General features: G+C 28.1%; 1 protein-coding gene across 1 annotated transcript in view; it reads left to right on the plus strand.

The window, feature by feature from the left end:
• Window positions 1-19,243, plus strand: part of LOC126899563 (putative serine protease K12H4.7) — a 156,470-nt gene that overhangs the window by 132,851 nt on the left and 4,376 nt on the right. The window contains exons 5-9 of the mRNA XM_050674596.1: window positions 2,557-2,792; window positions 4,297-4,435; window positions 4,496-4,679; window positions 13,211-13,340; window positions 16,994-17,123. Of these exons, the coding sequence (XP_050530553.1) occupies window positions 2,557-2,792; window positions 4,297-4,435; window positions 4,496-4,679; window positions 13,211-13,340; window positions 16,994-17,123 (819 nt within the window). The remainder of the gene's footprint in view (window positions 1-2,556; window positions 2,793-4,296; window positions 4,436-4,495; window positions 4,680-13,210; window positions 13,341-16,993; window positions 17,124-19,243) is intronic.

Below are 19,243 nucleotides of genomic sequence, written 5' to 3' on the forward strand. Positions count from 1 at the left end.
ACAAAAAAAAAAAAAAAATAAAAAAAAATAAACACATCATGGTAAAATTAATACCTTCTCAGCTTCGCATCGAAGCTAAAAAATTCAAATAATTTTGTCCATGTATTTCTTATTTGATGAACTGATATTCTATTATTGCTTGTTAAAATTTAATGATTTCTTTTCCAAATTTCTATTGATAATTTTCTATTTAGCATCAATACTCGTTATTTGTCACAGGTATAACATGATATTATCAAACATAAAGGAATCTTATCCTTAATTATTCAAGTCTATTATACGGGCGTGGCATGTAAAGTAATGATTATTTTGTATTTTAAACCTAAATTCTTAAACAATATTAAAAGGCAAACGGTTGATCAGGTATAAATAAATTATAAGAACAAAGTTGTTTGAACACTTTTTTTCTATCAAACTAAAAATAAGGGTTTCTATTAAAAAAACAAGTTTTTTACTCTTGAAGGGATAAAAAAATAGATTTAACTTTTAAAATTGTAGAGTTTTTTGAGTCAAACAATATTTTCCTTTAACAAGAATTCAGCATTTTCAATAGTTTCCAAAAAATTAGTATCTTATCCTTAATGACATAGTATATACTATATTACAATGTAACTGTTACATTATATAATGTGGCTTAAGTGATGGCTTTTTATGAATGTTATATCAATTTATTAATTAAGCTATCCAATTAACATAAGAGTTTGTAAAACCAGCCTAACTTAACAAGAACCCAAGGTGGGTCCAATATGGGCCAAAGCAAGCCAAAGGCAAAATCGGAATACCATGGATTTTGTATCTTATTTTTATTTATATTATTATTATTTTTATATATATTTAGATTTGTGTCAAAACGTTTTTCATATGATAGTGATTTTTATTACTGTCAGATATCATCTATAATTGTCCCAACTATACAACGTCTACACTTTGCCGCAACCCCACTGTGCTATGGTTTTTTGTAAAAATAAGCCATAGTTATAGCAATAATTTATTTTACAAAATATTTACCTTATATTAACTTATGTTTAATTAAAATAAATCATTAAAATTAATGATTTATTTCTGAATATTTCAATTGTAGAATCTTTTTAAACACTAAAAAACGACTTAAAAATGATTGGTATGATTTCTGTTGAAATTAATTATTTCAATATTAATAGAAAAAGTAGTGACTTTAACAAAATGTTATGCTTTTCTCATAAATTTATTGTAAATAGTAATTCAAAATTTTTCTGGCTGCATAGTAATCATAACTATACCATTTTTTCAATTCTCATAAAATTTCTTATATAATGACTTAGAAGTTATGAAAATAAATTATGGTAAAATTTTCAATTTTTTTTATTATAAACTTTCATAATATTCAACTTTAAAAGACCAAAAAATAGGTTAAAAATTACATTTTACACGGATTACATTGTTTATAATTATTTTTATATATTTATATACTTGTTTTACTAATTAGTAATATTCTCAAAAACAAGGTGATAGAAAAAATGTAATTATAGACTTGAGTTCAGTGCCAAAAAGTAACTTAGAAAGGCATATTTTTACTCTGATGAAAATTTTTAGTAGACCAGTGTATTTCTTAATAATTAACAAAAAATATTAATAGTAGTTGATGTTACTTTTAGACACTAATTTATATTAGTTAAACATTATCTATAGATTTGCATTGTAGCGTTTCTTATAATAGTAATTTTAATTACTATTAGATATCATCAATACTTCTCTCAACTATGCTGCGTCCATACTGTACCGTGACTCCATGTGCTACCGTTTATTAATTTAAAATATTTATAGTGTTATAATTTTTTCTTTATTTAAACTAAAGAAATCAATTCTGGTAAACACAGGCGTTGTTATTCATTATTGTACATAAAAAGTTTTCTTATTAATATAATTTTACAATACAACTTTTTGTATTGTATAATTAATATATAATTTTCATAATTCTTTGGAAGGTCTGTGACAAAAGTAGGGGCTAAGTCCCTTTTGGATCTATCAAATTGCGCCTATGATTCTATGTTTTCATGATATTACGTTTTTAGTGTAATAATGTCATTCAAAATTTTATTAATATCATAGTAGTATATTAAAATTATGAAATGTAGATATGACCTGTTTGGGCTTATGAAGTTCAGATTTGAAGCTGTGCTAAATTTCTTCATACATTGCATAAAACACAGTTAGTTCTTTTTGCTGATCCTACATTTGTAATTTTTATATCTATAGGATTAAGTAGTATATTGTATAAAGTTAATTTTAATTCATATTTTTATGATGGTATGAATATATCTGTAAATATACTAAACAAAAAAAGTTCCAACTTAAATATAATGCAGAATTAATTTAAATATAATTAGTGATAAATTAAAATTAAATAACGAAATTCAAGCATTTAATCTAGATATTTATACAGGTTAAATAAAAATTAAGGTAAAAATATTTTTTTTAAATAGTTTTACTAAAATTTATTAGTTTTTCACAAATTACTTTTTATTAATAATTTGTTGTTAATACTTTTAATATCTCTTTGTTGGTTATATTATTTAGTGATCTCAGTTCTGAAAGTCTAGTGCACTTAAGCAGTGAACAAGCTTTAGCTGATTTAGCTCAATTTATTATTGATTCTAAAACAAAATTCAATATTTCATCTACAGCAAAATGGGTAGTATTTGGAGGATCATACGCAGGATCGTTAGCTGCATGGTCAAGAATGAAGTTTCCTCATCTTATACATGCAGCTGTTTCTTCTAGTGGTCCTCTTTTAGCAAAGGCAGATTTTAATGGTAAGCAGTTTTGAATCTAAAATGCAGTTCAAGTTGGAGAAAATTGTTTAATATGCTTCGTTGTAAATTTAGAAGCATTGTGTAATTAAGAAAAGCTATCTTAACTTTCTTACGTAAAAAATCTCGTAGTTCTTAAATTAAATGTTATTTGTATGATTTAAGAACTTAATTTTTTTAATCGACCTACGTTCCAAATTAGCTTATTTACACAAATTTACTTAAGTTTTACAAGTTCAATAATTAAAAAATTTTTAACGGTTTTATGTATTTTTCAAATTGTCTATTTATATTAAATAAATATATATTTATTATTCAATAGTTCAAAAAGCAGCATAAAACATGACTTCAAAAGCCTATTATTTTTATTTTAGTTAAGACCCTCTGTTACAGCCTATGAAAAAGGTGTAAATACGCTTTTGTTTATAAACTTATAATATCTTCAAACTTTTTTTTTATATTAGGGTCAGCCACTCTTATTCTAAACTTCCACTTGACACGATCTCCCACATCATCTACGCTCACATATGCGGTTCTCATATTACATTCAATAACATCTCTTCATCTCTATTATGGTTTTCCTCTACCTTTTCTTCATTCGACATTCATTTTCATAATTATTCTCACAGTTTCCGATTATTCTCTCTTCTTAACATAACCAAACTATTTAAGTCTATTTTCTCTTATCTTACCAAAGATTGACGCTACACCTATTAATTTACACTCCACTGCTCTACTTTCTTATCAACTGCCCAACACTTTGAACTATACATCATAGCTAGTTTCATTATAGTCTTATAGAACTTACCTCTCAGCCTCATTGGAATTTTTTTATCGCATAAGACGCCGGGCGCTTCTCTCCACTTCAACCATCCGCACTTAAACCTGTGTCTTACATCCTCATCAATACCACCGCTCTTTTGCATAACTGATCCTAAATACTTAAAACTTTCCACCTCTTCAATCATGTCCTCGCCTATTGTCACTGGTCTCCTCATTTCAACCACCTCGTGTTCTCCTTTGTCATACTCGTACTCTATATACTTTGTCTTACTTCTACTTATTCTTAAACCCTTTTCTTCAAGAGCTGATCTCCACACTTCTAGCCTTTAATTAATTTTCTCCCTATTTTCTCCTATTAACACTATATTGTCAGCAAACAACATGCACCACGGCACTTTCCTTTTATTTTTCTAGTAATTTCATCCATGACTATAGAAAATAAGTAAGGGCTTAAAGCAGAACTTTGGTGCACTCTTACTCTTACCCTAAAACCTTCTTTTACTCTTCTTACACTTTTTACCTGGGTAAAGTGCCATCATACATATGTTCTATTATATTAATGTAACTTTTCGGGAATCCTTTTCTCATTAATGCCCTCTTTAAAACCTCTCTCAGTACTCTATCATATGCTTTCTCCAAATCTATAAATACCATATACAGCTTTTTAATATATTAAGCTGATTTAAAATGTAACACAAATACAATTTTTTATTATTATTTATAGAATATTACAAAATAGTGGAAAATATATTGAATACTTATAATCCAGATTGTGCAGTACAAATCAAACTAGCTACTAAAATGCTAAATGATCTCATTAAAAGTGATCAAGGGAATGTAAATAATAATATAAATAATTTCAAGTAATTTTTGAGATAATAATTTAGTTTTACTCTTATAAAATTTTTATCCTGTTTTTCTAGATTGTGTGATCCTTTGGAAGTAAACAATAAAATCGATTTGTGGAGTTTGTTTGCCAATTTAGCTAGCAATTTCGCTGATATAATCCAATACTACAGATCTAACAGACTAGGAGCTACATCTACAAACAAGCCAACTTTAGATTCTTTATGTGATATCATGACAAATAAATTAATTTTGTCACCGGTATGAATATTTTGAAAATCAAACATTAGGCACCATTTTTCTTGTTTTTATAGAACTTATAACATACTATATACAATGTATATAGTATGTTATAGAGTGAATAAAAAAAAGTTGATCTTCGAAATTTAATGAGAACCATTTTAACTTTATTTTATACATTAAAATAGGCATTTTGTGAAGATTTGAGATTTTTTAAAAAAAATTGACTGGTCGCTCAACGTGTGTTTAGTATTTTAACCAAAAAAACGGTAGCACAGTGGGATTGCGGCTCAGTATGGACGTAGCATAGTTGGGACAAGTATAGATGATATCTGACAATATTAAAATTAATATTATAAGAAACGCTTAGATGTAAATCTGTAGATAGTATTTAATTTTAACCCTGGAACGCTAGCGTACATCAGACTGACGCATCGTACGCGAGCCAAACGCTTCCCCTTCTGTCCATTCCCTCCTACACCTCTGTACCTTTTTTAAGTGATTTGAATAAAGACTCTTTTAAAAATGATCATAGCTCGTTTTTATCGCAACTCACCCTATGCTCACACCGTTAACAATAAAAACTATCCAAGGATTGAAATTGACGCATCGTTAGTAAAATGCGCCTATAAGATGTCGCTAGCGTTCCAGGGTTAAGAAATTGGTGGATAATTATAAAAACAATATGAACTTCTATCTACTTAATTATATCCTAATTATAATTCTTTGATTTTAAATTATAATATATAAATAAATGAATATTTAACATATATTTAATATATGTTTAATTTTTATTTTATTTTGAATATATTTCTTTAGTTTTAACGTGTATAAAAATTTAAAGGGATTGATACAACACTTTTCAAAAAAAAAAAATTGTTACTTATGAATAAATACACTGGACAATAAAGAACTTTCTTCACAATAAAAAATAGACTTTCAAAAAAAAAGTATACAACATTTCATAAATATTAATTTTTATAATTCATAATATTAGCCAACAATTTTATGTGACTATACTCAGACAAAATGTTTAAATTTCCTTAGTAAACATATAGAATTTGGATAAAATCTACGGTAGGGTCATTCCACGTGAGATCACCTAATGTGTGTGCGGCTATAGTTCAAACATTTTTAAAACTTTTATCATAGACTTCTTGAAGGTCATAATAAAAAAAAAAATTGTTATTTTACCAGATAGTGCATTTTTTATAATTAAAAACATAAAAAAACACCTTATATTCTATAGCCTATAACTTCACATCCAAATAAGCTATCACTGTATAATTAGCAATATTTTACTCATATTAAACAGTACTTAAATTTCATTCTTAAGTTTATGTAATAAATTTATTCTTATTTTGTTTTAGTAGTAAAGACTGGTTTAGAAATAAATAATTTACTTTCTTTGTTTAAAAATCGATCTCTAAAGAATTAGCGATTGATATGTCAAAGACAATATCTATTGACTTCAGAAATTTAATATCTTTGCTATTTTGAACAATAGTATTTCTTTATTAACTTAATTCACTTCTTATAAAGATGTTTTATTTGTGAAAGTTTTACATTTAAGTGTTATAATGGCTGTCAATTTTTGATCACACCTGTATTAATGGCTTTGAATATAGATATTGACTAATAGATATTAGTTGTTTAGTAACACTTTGTAAATATAAAAATTTACTAAAACAGAACGTTTTAATGGGAGATTTTAGTTAATAATGTTTTTTTTTGGCGTAAATGTTAGATGGTGAGATTTGATCTTTGAGTTTTCCATTATACATTAAAATTAAATTGAACGTAAATTTACTAAAAATTTGTGTATTATAATTGTTAAATGTATTTCAATATATAGGCTCAAAATTGAGTTACAACGAAGTAAAAAAATGAAGTGTAATGGCTTGAATTACAGTTTATATTAAAACTGTATTTGTTTTAAAATGATTATATTATGATACAATTATATTCATATCAAAAATTAATTTTAGTACAACTATATGTAATTTATTTTTTCTTACTTAATAATATAACGACCGCGAGAAATAAAATTAAAAACGTTCAAAATTTTACTATTAAAATCAGAAAAATCTATGACGTCATAGGTTTGTTAATTTTTAACTAAATTTATACTGATGCATAATTTTACGAAAAAATAAAGTTTTTTTCTTATGTTATTTATTGTATTTAGTATATATGAATTGTTTGACAAAAATTAAAAATAATTTAGAAGTATTTAATGATCAAATAAAGTCCGAATTTTTTTTTTTTAATATTAAAATATATTGCATAAGCTTTAATTTAAGATATATATAAAAATGTCAGACTTTTAAAACACTTTCAAAAGTTAAGTTGAAAAAGTTCTACTTTCAATATGTATTTTAGCTTCGATGCAAAGCTGAGAAGGTATTAATATTACCATGATGTGTTTATTATTATTATTTTTTTGTGTTTGTCGATACATTTTCTCAGCTCTCACTAGTCCAATTGTTCTTGACGATAAGTCAAAATATCACAAATCGTATCTAGTTGAAGACATTATCCTCAAAAATTGAAATATTTTTTTATATTGAAACCTTAAGTAATTCCCTTTTATTTGATATAAATTTTTTGATAATCCGACCCTTTATCTATCCACAGAGGGAGATTCAAAATGACAACTTTTTCACAAAAAATTAACTTTTTCAACTTAACTTTTGAGAACGTTCCGAAAATACTATGTCCTTTAAATATATGCTAAATTAAAGCTTATGTTACACAATATAAGTTAAAAAAAAAAAATTGTTCCCACGATTTATATGCTACGTACGAATGTCTGATGTAGCTAAAAAGATGCTATTTTTATGTTAAAATTTTCGATTTTATATTTTATATTTTCAACTTTAAATTGCTATAACTTTTTGAAAAATGTATAGATCAACACAAATTTTTATTTCTTAATACATTATATATATATATATATATATCCCTTTCATCCAACATACCTTTTTTTAAATCAGACGATTTCTCCTTGTACAAGCGGCGATCAAATCTTAAAACATACGTATAAACAGTAGAACATTTTCAACTTAACTTTTGAAAATGTTACGGGAATACTGCGTCCTTTAAACATATGTTAAATTAAAACTTACATTATGTACTATAAGTTCTATCTTCTATATGCAAAAGACTGTCAAAGTTGAACAAAAAATAGGGGTAACTTTTGCTTTTCGAATAATTCATCAATTTCTGAAAATTAAACACTATCTAAAGATTTGTATCGAAGCGTTTCTTATGATAGTGATTATATCACTGTTAGATATTTATTTATAAATTTAACTGGCTTAGCCCTTTTTACAATATCAGGTTATTTAAAAATTTCATAAAATAATATCAGTATAAATATAATTCACAATGATTCAATAGAATATTTGAAGTAATGTATATATATATAAAAAAAAAATTATCGTTTTAAAGTAAAAAATAAGGAAAAGGAAGTGGTTAACAAGATAACATATGTGGGTCTATATTGGCACTATTTAAAATTTTTCTAATCGGCTCATTTTGTAAGTAATTTATAGAACTAATTTGGATGAACAAAGGAAAATGGGAACGAGAATTTCTCTGAGGATCTTTAAAATTAATTAACTGCAAAAGATACATCGAGTCAAAATTACCTTCCAGCAATTCATTTCAAAATTTAAACCTGCAGCAATTCTGCGATCCGCCAACGACGTAAAATTAAGTTTGTTTGCCACTGGAGAATAATCATGAGGGTCATGCTGGATATCCAAAATAAATCCAGCATACCTCAAATATCTCCGTTGTACCCTTTCTATTTGATTGGAATCCGATGAAGAATGAGGATTCCAAACAATAGAACCATATTCAATAATTGACGGGACCAATGAAGAATATAAAATTCTTAAGGAAGAATTTAGTTTTAATTTAGCTTCTAATCTAATTACAAAGCCGAGCTTTTTAATCACTTTACAGCACACCATTTCTATATGAGACTTAGGGTCCAATGTTTTACTGAACTTAAAACCAAGGTCAAGTACAAAATCAATTTGTCGTACAACATTAGCATCGCAAAGGCTATAAGTAAAAATAATAAGTGACCGAGACCTTGTTAATGTCATAACACGTCATTTTTCGAAGTTTAGGGTTAAACCTATGTTTAAGCACCACGCTGTAAATCTATCTAAATCATTCTGTAGTTTTATAGTTATCAATAGAATTAACTTGTAAGATAAGCTTCATATCATTAGCAAAAAACAAAAATTTACAGTTTAGTAATACATTTTTATACTATTTACAAATAAAGAAAATAATATAGATAATAAGTGTCCACTTTGAGGTACCCCAGAGGAAGCGAGTCAAACCATTCTAAAAGAGGTTTCTCAAATCCATTTAATTTAATTATTTAAAGAAGAACTTCATCATTAACAGAATCAAATGCCTTTTTGAAATCCGTATAAAGCACATCAACTTGGGACACTTGCTCAAAAGCATTTAAAACATGATTACAAAAAAACAAGTTGCAAGTGGTAGTTGACCGCCCAGGACTAAAACCATGTTGTTCCTATAAAATAATATGTTTTAATAAAGGGTGAATTACATTAAGGACGAGCTTTCCAAACATTTTTGAAATGTGAGACTGAACAGAAATAGGTCTGTAATCATACACAAAAGCAGAGCTGGTGGTTTTGGGAATTGGTGTAATAGAACTTAATTTAAATAGGGAAGGATAAATGCCTCCATATAAAGATTTACTGAAAATTAGCCACAGAGGAAAAGCAATTTAGGACCTCAACTGGAATAACACCTCATCACATAATCCATCCGGACCAACAGACCAATTCCCTTTCAAGTAATAAAGCTCCTGGTAAACATCGTAAACACTTATTCTGATCGAACTGGGTAAGTCATATTGTAAAATTCCTAGTTGTTCGGTATCAAGATTTATTTTATTAAAAAAGTAGGTAGAGGAGAAATATGAGGAAAAGAGATCAACTACTTCCTGTTCATTTAAAGAGATTACGCCATTGAAGGACAATACTTTAGGAATTCTATTAGAAGTCCTGATATTATTCACAAACTTCCAAAAGTGTCTAGAATTATTTTTAAGCGATAGTTTAGCAATTTCAACGTACTTAGAATAACATTTTTTTGGCTCAAATTTAAATTTGGCACGCCAAAAAGAAAATTCCTTGTAATTAGAAGCATTAGTGTCTGATTTATAAAACGCATCATGGGCACGTTTCTTTTGAAACAGGATAAGTTTAAGCTCTTTAGAAAATCACACAGAGTAAGTAGAAATAGTAAAGCAACGTTTGGGAACAAAATCAAGAATACATTTATGTAACGCATCATAAAAGACATTGGTGGCTGAGTCAGCATCAAAAGGCTCTAAAGTAGATTTCCAATTAAATGCTCCAATAAAAAAGCAAATATTAATAAAATTTGAATTTTTAAAATTAAAAAATTCATGAGAAATATCACAGCTAGTTAATGGTAGATTAGAACTAAGGGATAAATATAAAGTAGGATGATTAGCATTAAGTGAGACTAGAGAGTTAAAACTCTTATCTACTGTAAGACAGTTATTGTTACAAAATACTAAGTCTAGAATAGAGCTATGGTCATTAACTACAGAATGTTTTTGAAAAAAATCATTCTGTAAATGTAAATGTTTCAGGAATTAAAGGACAACGAAGATTGACAGGAGTATAAAAGTCCATTATCATCGTTATTCCAAATTATTTCAACTAGTTGAAATTACCACAAAAGATATAAGTATAGTTAGGATATAGCTGAATGATATACAACAGATCGTGTGTAGGTATCATAAAGACTAGAGGGAGAATGAGGAGGATTATAAACACCACCAATTACAAAAAGATTAGCACCAATAGAAAATTTAACAAATAATTGTTCAACATTTAACTAAGAAATTTTTATAAGAGGCCAATTATATTAAGCCAAGAGGCTTAAGAAGAGCAACCAATGCCTTTATATCACCACTGATACGTTCAGGCTTAGATGAAGATGAAAACTCCGGTACTACATAAGCAATAATGTTAGTCGAACATGTTTCTTTTTCAAATGATTCCTGTAGTACTTGACTTACAATAGTAGATGGTTGAATTGTAGCATTACACGTCTTTAACTTGATTACTTCGTTATTTGAAATTTCAAGTTCACCACGCAATTTGATATTTTCATTTTTTAATTCAGATGTTTGATTCCATAGATATCATTTATACTTGTCCCAACTATGTCACGTCGACACTGTGCCGCGATCCCACTGTGCTATTGTTTTTCAGCTAACACTTCATTTTTAAAAATAGGTATAAGTTTTTAAAATTAGTGAATAATTTTTTTTACTTGTAATATACATAAATATCAGCCAAACTGAATAAAAAAAAAATTTTTTTCAATTTTAAGTTTACTTGAGACCTACTAGAAATATACCATATAATGATGTCAATTATGATATCCATGTTATCAATTTTTGACTTAAAATGTTGAAACTAAAAAATTTGTATTCTACTATAAAAATCAAACTATTTTGATATACTAATCATAATATTTGATCAAAAATTGAATAACAGAGGCCTTTTTGTGGAGCAGAGGGGTATGATTTTTTAAATTAGTAATTAGTCAAAATACTAAAAACATGTTAAGTGATAAAAAAAATTTTTTTTTAGATTTTCAAATCTTCACAAAATGCTATTTTTATGTATAAAATAAAGTTAAAATGATTTTCATTAAAATTTTGAAGATCGACTTTTTTTTATGCATTCTGTATATTATACTGTATTAGCTCTATAAGTTATAGGACTTGCTAGTTGTATAACGAAAATATCTTACTTAATCTACAGAGTGAGCCTGATAGAGCTGACAATTCTTATAACTTTTAATACAATTAATATTTCGTTGTAAATTTTTTAAAAATAATTTAATGTACTTTTAGACTATATTAAAATCATAATTTTTTTTTTTTTGTTAAATTGTAACTTATCATAAACCATTGATTACTTCTCCTATGGTATCTTATTTATTTATTATTTTTTTTAAAGCGGGGTTTAAATGGGGATATTTAACACCCCTAATGTAGATGTATACTGTTTAACTAAAATGTAGGCATAACTAATTTAAAAAAAATGAAGTAAAAAACTATAACACTAAACGGGTATTCTAACATTATTTTGAACCTCGGAGTATTTATTGAAAAATGAATATTTTTCAATGCTTCGATGCGAAGCTAAGAAGGTATTAATTTTACTATGATGTGTTTTTTTGTGTCTGTTACCACTTTTTCTCAGGTCTCGCCTAACCGATTTCTTTCAACGATCCGTCAAAAGATCACTAATCAAATCTAGTCAAAGACATTGCTCTCAAAAATTGAAAAATTTTCCCTCGTTCGTTGTAAATGAGGGACACCTCCAAAAAAATATATTTAAAAATCTCTAATTTTCGACATTTTTTCAATTTTTTTTACTTAAAACTGCCATAACTTTTTTAAAAACGATCTAATCAATATAAAATTTTTTTTATAGATGCATTTAATAGATATTTACCTATTATTTTGTATTTTTGTTTTTATAAATTTGACCCATTAGCCCACGACAGGGATTCAAAAAAACAACTTTTTCAACTTATCTTTTGAAAGTGTTCCGGAAATACTGATACTTATATATATATATAAATATATATATATATATCTTAAATTAAAAGTAATATACTTTATTATGAAAAAAAAAATATCGGATTTTACTTTGTTTTCATGGTAAAAACAAACATCAATATTAATAAAAAATTTCGATTTTTATAAAAATTCATTTTTACATTTTTAACTTTATATTTCTTTAACTTTTTGAATAATGTATGGATCAATACAATTTTTTCAAGAGAAATAATATTTATCTACTTCTTTCATTTTAGATACTTTTTTTAATTCGTACTATTACTCTTTATACAGGGGGGTTCAAAACTTAAAAATGCATATAGAAAGTAGAGTTTAACTTAATTTTTTAAAGCCAACCAGAAATACTAACACTTTTATAAATATCTTAAATAGAGTTTATGCAATATACTTTAATATGAAAAATTTGACTTTATTTTGTTTTTAAGGTGAAAACGGACATCAAAGTTAATCAAAAAAATACGATTTTTGTAAAAAATTAAAATATTAAATTATTAAATATCAATCTCATACTAATTTAATTGCTATAATAATTATTTATTTATATATTATATTTTTAAACTAAGAATTAATAATCTGGATATAATTAAGGAAATAGAAGTTGATGTTGCTTTTGTAATTATCCATCAATTTCTTAGAATTAAACATTATCTACAGATTTGCATCGAAGCATTTTTTATGATAGTGATTTTAATCACTGTCAGATATCATCAATACGGAACTTAACTATGCTACGTCCCCATTGTGTCGCGACACCATTGTGCTATGTTTTTTTAATGTTGAATTACTGGTTATATATTATGTATTGTATATTCAATTTATGTTTTAATTTGAATAAAAATTAATAATTGTATTTCTTTTTAAGTTGGATAGATACGCTTTGGTAAACGAAAAAATATTAAATTTTAACTCGCAGAATTGCACTGATTACACTTTCAATAACCTTGTTAAAACTTACAAAAATGTATCTTGGAAAAGTGATGCAGCTACAGGAAGTAATTATTCACTATATATAAAAAAATATCAGTATTTTTTTTTATTCATAAAAAACTATTAAAATATTTGAAATAATTTATTTAGTAGAAATAATTTAATACATTTGATTTTTTTAAAGTCTTTTTTTTACAATTCACAATTGTTGATTTGCATTAATTACTATTGGAATTTAAAATTGTATTTGTTGAGAAATGATATGATATGAACTTCAAGATATGGTTATTTCTAAAAATTACTATATATATATAATATAATTTATAAAATTTATATATATAATTCTTCTTCAGTATTCAATCCTGAGATTGGTTTGTAGCAATTCTCCACTCTTCCCTGTTACTTGCTTTCCTCTTTGTCTCTTCATAAGAAGTACATCCTTGGTCCTCTATTATTTTTTGCATATATTCCATTCGTGGTCTTCCTCTAGCATTTTTTCCTTCCACACAGCCTTCTATAATCAATCCTAGCAACCCACCATGTCTCAATACATGTCCAATCCATTCATTTCTCCTTTTCTTGATACTGCTCCATAAAGTTCTTCTCTCGGACATTCTTTCTAATACTTCCTCGTTTGTTACCATGCCCGTCCAACTTATTTTGAGCATTCTTCTGAAACACCACATCTCGAAAGCTTCTATTCTTCTTCGCTCTTCTTTGGCAATCGTCCACGTCTCACTGCCATACAGCATTATACTCCATACGTATGTCTTCAGGAGATATATTCTGGTACGTATGCTAATATTTTTTGAAGTAAAAAGTCCTCTCTTTTTGTTAAATGCTATCTTAGCTTGGCATATTCGCTTTACTATTTCTTTTTTACTTCTGCCATCCTTACTTACTATGCTTCCCAAGTATGCGAACTCTTCTACTTGCTTTATTTCTTGGTTATTTTGCAGATGTATTCCTGTCGTAATATTATTGCTCCTGCTGCATACGAGAACTTTGGTCTTTTTCGTATTTATTTTCATGCTCAGTTCATTGAGCAGAGTTTCTTCCATACACCTTAGCATCCTTTGCAAATCTTCTTCATTTTCAGCTATGACTGCTATATCGTCTGCGAACCGTAGCATATCGATTTTCCTGCCATTTATCTTTATACCCAAATGTATTTTCTCTCTTATTATGTTAATTGCCTCCTGGATGTATGCATTGAATATGCTAGGTGAGAGAGTACAACCCTGCCTTACTCCTTTTCTTATGCGTGCTTCTTCCTCAGTTTCGCCAAATCGTATAACAGCTGTTTCCTTCTGGTATAGATTAAAGAGTAGTCTCCTTTCAGTGTATTCTATACCTATTTTTTTAAGCATCTTGAACATTATTGCCCAGTTGACATTGTCGAACGCTTTTTCTATATCCACAAAAGCTATGTATGTAGGCTTATCTTTTCTAATTCTTTTCTCGATAATTATTCTTAAAGCCAGTATTGCTTCCCTTGTACCCATGTTTTTTCTGAATCCAAACTGGTCTTCTGACAATATGGCTTCGATCTTATATTCCATTCTTCTTGACATAATTATTGTCAGTATTTTTGACACATGTGTCAGCAAGCTAATTGTACGGTACTGATCACATTTGTTTGCGGTTGCTTTTTTCGGAATAGGAATAATCTTACACTTAGTAAAGTCTACAGGAAGTTTTCCTGAGTTAAATATCTCCTTTATGAGTTTAAAAAGCTCACTGCGCATGTTTTCGCCAGATTCTTTCCAAAGTTCTGCTTGGATTTCGTCAATTCCTGCAGCCTTCTTCTTTTTTAGATCTCTAAGTGCTTTATCAAATTCTTCTCTCAGTACACTATAATTTGAGTTATTATCCATTACTTCTTCATGCTCTATTTCTTGTCCCGTGAGTTCTGGTCCCTCATATAGCTGTTCTAGATACTTCTTCCATATGTTACCTTTATGTTTGTCCTCGTAAATAATTACTCCGTTGTTATCCTCTATTGCCCCCCTTTTTGGTTTATAATCGGTAAAAAAATTTTTAACTGATTTATACGCTGCATCTCTGCTACCATTCCTCATTTGTATCTCTATTTCTTTGCACTTTTCCTCTAAAAATATTTCCTTTGCTTCTTTTGACTTTCGTATTACACGATTTCTTAGTTCTCTGTATTTCCGCTGACTTTCAAGAGTAGTTCCATTCTTAAGCTTTCTTCTTTCTTCTATCATACTTGCTATCTCTGTTGTTATCCATTCTTTCCTAGGTACTGTCTTTTTATTTTCTTTCAGAGTTTTTGATGCTGCTTCTGTCACTGTGCTCTTTATAATACCCCACCTATAGTTTATATCGGTTCTCTCATTTATATTTATATTGTTCGTAAGTTCTTTAAACTTATCATTTGCCTTTTCTTCTTTTAATTTATTTATTTGCCATCGATCATTTTTTCTTGTTGATACTATTTTCTTGAGCTTTAGGTTACTTTTCATCATTAATAAGTTATGGTCACTATCTATGTCTGCTCCTGGGTAGCTTCTGCAGTCTTTTACTTGGTTTCTAAATCTCTCCTTGACCATAATATAATCTATTTGATATCTACCTATGTCTCCCGGCATTTTCCATGTATATCTTCTTCTTGGATGGTGATTGAAGTAGGTATTTGTTATTAATAATTTGTGTTTTGAACAGAAATCTATTAATCTGTCTCCTCTTTCATTTCGGTTTCCTAGACCATAATTTCCTATTATGTGCCCTAGGCTTTCTTTTCCTACTACAGCGTTCCAATCACCCATAATGATAAGATTTTCATCTCCTTTGACTTTTTCAATGACTTTTTCTATTCCTTCGTAGACTTCTTCCATTTCCTTCTCACTGCTATTAGAAGTAGGCATGTAAACTTGGACTATGATTGTATCCTTAGGTTTCGTTTCGATTTTGACTAATATTATTCTTTCATTGTACTGTACAAATCCTTTAACTTTTATCCCAATAGCCTTACTCATTATTATGCCTACCCCTCCAATTCCTGGGTTATTTTCCGCTGTTCCTGTGTGTATCAACCTATATTCCCCACTCCATAGATCTCCAGCTCTTGGCCATCTCATTTCTGATAGGCCAAGGATATCAATCTTCATTCTTTCCATTTCTATTTTCAAGTTTTCTAGTTTTCCGCATTGCAACATAGTTCTAACGTTCCAAGTAGCTATTCTTCTCCAATTCTTAACATTTCCTTCTTCTCCAGTAGTCCCCACCCGGAGATCCGATCGGGGGACTATTTTACCTCCGGAATATTTCACTTTAGAAGATTTCATGTTATTGCTATTTCTTGGGATGATTTATACGGTGGTCTCCCCTTGCCTTCCGTATCGCAGTGCAGCCACCAGTTATACAGTTCCCGTATCTGCTGGCTACTGTTTGGTGTGTAGCTGTTTCTACCATTCTAGGTTACCTGCACCTACACCCAATATTGTAGTAGCTGCTGCCCTACTACAAGTCCCTTTCAGTCGCTTTTTACGACAGGCAGGAACAACCGATGGTCTATTCTAACCCCGACCAACAGGGGGAATATATATAATATAATTTATAAAATTTATATATATAAATAGTTAAGTGAAATACCTTAAATCTTTTAATATACCTATTAAATTTAAATAACTAAATATTTAAATAAATTACGTATTAAAAAAATATTTAATTTAAAATTTTTTTAAACAAATTTCAGGTAGACAATGGACCTATCAAATGTGCACAGAATTTGGTTTTTTCCAAACATCTTCTCAAGAAGAATCAATTTTTGGGAAATTTCCATTAGATTTATTTATTAAACTATGCTCAAGTGTTTATGGGGAATCGTAAGTTAATGTAACTTATTAAAAATATTTATTAGTTCCTATTAGAAACTCCAAAATATACATTAAATTTTTTATATGTGTAGTGATTTTTTACTAGATATCAATCATTATCAAAAACATATTTTTTAATTAATAAAAGAAAAGAAAATTACATTATTAACTTAAAATTAAATTAAAATCCTATGTTTTACCTTTTAGCTTCGATGCGAAGCTGAGAAGGTATTGGTTTTACTATGATGTGTTTTTTTTTTATTTTTATTTTTTTTTTTTTTTTGTCTGTTACCACTTTTTCTCAGCTCTCACCGAACCGATTTCTTTCAATGATACGTCAAAAGATAACAAATCGTATCTAGTCGAAGACATTACCCTTAAAAATTGAAAAAAATTCCCTCGTTCCCCGTAAATGGGGGAAACCTCCAAAAAAATTACAAATTTAAAAATCGCTAATTTTCGAAATTTTTTCAATTTTTTTTACTAAAAACTGCCGTAACTTTTTCAAAAATGAACATATCAATATAATTTTTTTTTATATAGATGCTTGATGTCTTTACCTATCATTTGGTATATTTTTTTTGTAAATTTGACCTTTTTTCTGCCCACAGGGGGGGATTTAAAATGACAACTTTTTCACAAAAAATTAACTTTTTCAACTTAACTTTTGAAAATGTTCCGGAAGGTCTGACACTTTTATATATATCTTAAATTAAAGCTAATGTAATGTACTTTTATTTGAAAAAAAAAAATTTGACCTCTGGACTTGTCTTCATGGTGAAAACGGCTACCGAATGCTATTTTTGTGTGAAAATTTTCGATTTTATTATTTATATTATATTTAACTTTATAATGCTATATAACGTCACCACTGTGCCGCGACCCCCCTGTGCTGGGTTTTTTATACTATAAAACAGGTATCTATAATAAATTTTAATCTATAAAATTCTCGTGTCGCGGTGTTTGTTGCCAAACTCCTCCGAAATGGTTTGATCGATTTTCATTAAATTTTGTGTGCATATCGGGTAGGTCTGAGAATTGGACAACATCTATTTTTCATACACCTAAATATTAAGGGTGGTCCACCCCTCAATATTTTTTTTATTTTTATTTTTTTATGATACAGCATTCAAAAATATATACAGCCCTAAATTTTTACTCTTCTACGATAAACCCATATTTTTTATTTGTAAATTATAAACTTTAATTTTTTTAGCAAGGTTTTTATTTTATCATGACAAAAAAAATCATATTATTTTCAATTTTTCACCCTTCTACGATCAATCTCTATTTTTCCATTGCGATTTTGATTTTTTTTATTTTATTCTCAGATCCGCAATAGGGTTGCAAGATGGCAATTGAATATAATAATTGTAGTACGATAAATTCTTATTCAATGTTTATAATTTTAATTTCTTTTAAGGGGTAATATCCACCAAATTTTTTTTTTTTCATGTTTTTTTTATTGGCTTAAATCATGCTAAAACTATCCTAGAATCAAAATCTTCAACGCCCAAGTACTGATCTAAACTCAAAATTCGTTTAAATCAATTTTTTCGGAAAAACTTTTATTTCCTAAAATCACATTTTTCCCTTATTTTAGCGATGCTCGTTTTTTTTTTTAATTTCGTGGCTTTGTTAATTAGTAGAAGTTACCAATGATCGATATCTTTTTTTGAATTTGAAGTATAGAATTTCGATCGTTCCAGTGTCTGTACAGCATGTGTTTACTCACAATTTCTCTTTGTTTAGTCGATCAGCCGTTCTAGTTGTGTACGTTCTTAGTTTGAGTTTTGCTATACTTTTTAACTGTGAATTATATTCAATAGTACTTAATTATGAGTAACAAGTTGTACAGTGGCCACAAAGGCAGTAAAACAAGAAGTACCAGAACAACCCGGAGTAAAATTAGTAACCGACACCCGCCTAACCGCCATGCGTTCGAAGGCTATTCCGAGTACGTTAGTACCTCGGCGAAAAAATTAAAAACTTCTGATTTAAATCGTGATTGCAATGTTGATAGGGATTTCGGCTACTGTTTCATACATTTTTTCGCTGTATTTACTGCTCTTTCTGAATTATTAGTATGTAAAAAATGTAATAGTGATGTGCGGTTTTCACAGTCGAGC

Source organism: Daktulosphaira vitifoliae, unplaced genomic scaffold (assembly GCF_025091365.1).
Source record: "Daktulosphaira vitifoliae isolate Bord-2020 unplaced genomic scaffold, ASM2509136v1 Scaffold_2, whole genome shotgun sequence".
Taxonomy (NCBI): Eukaryota; Metazoa; Arthropoda; class Insecta; order Hemiptera; family Phylloxeridae; genus Daktulosphaira; species Daktulosphaira vitifoliae.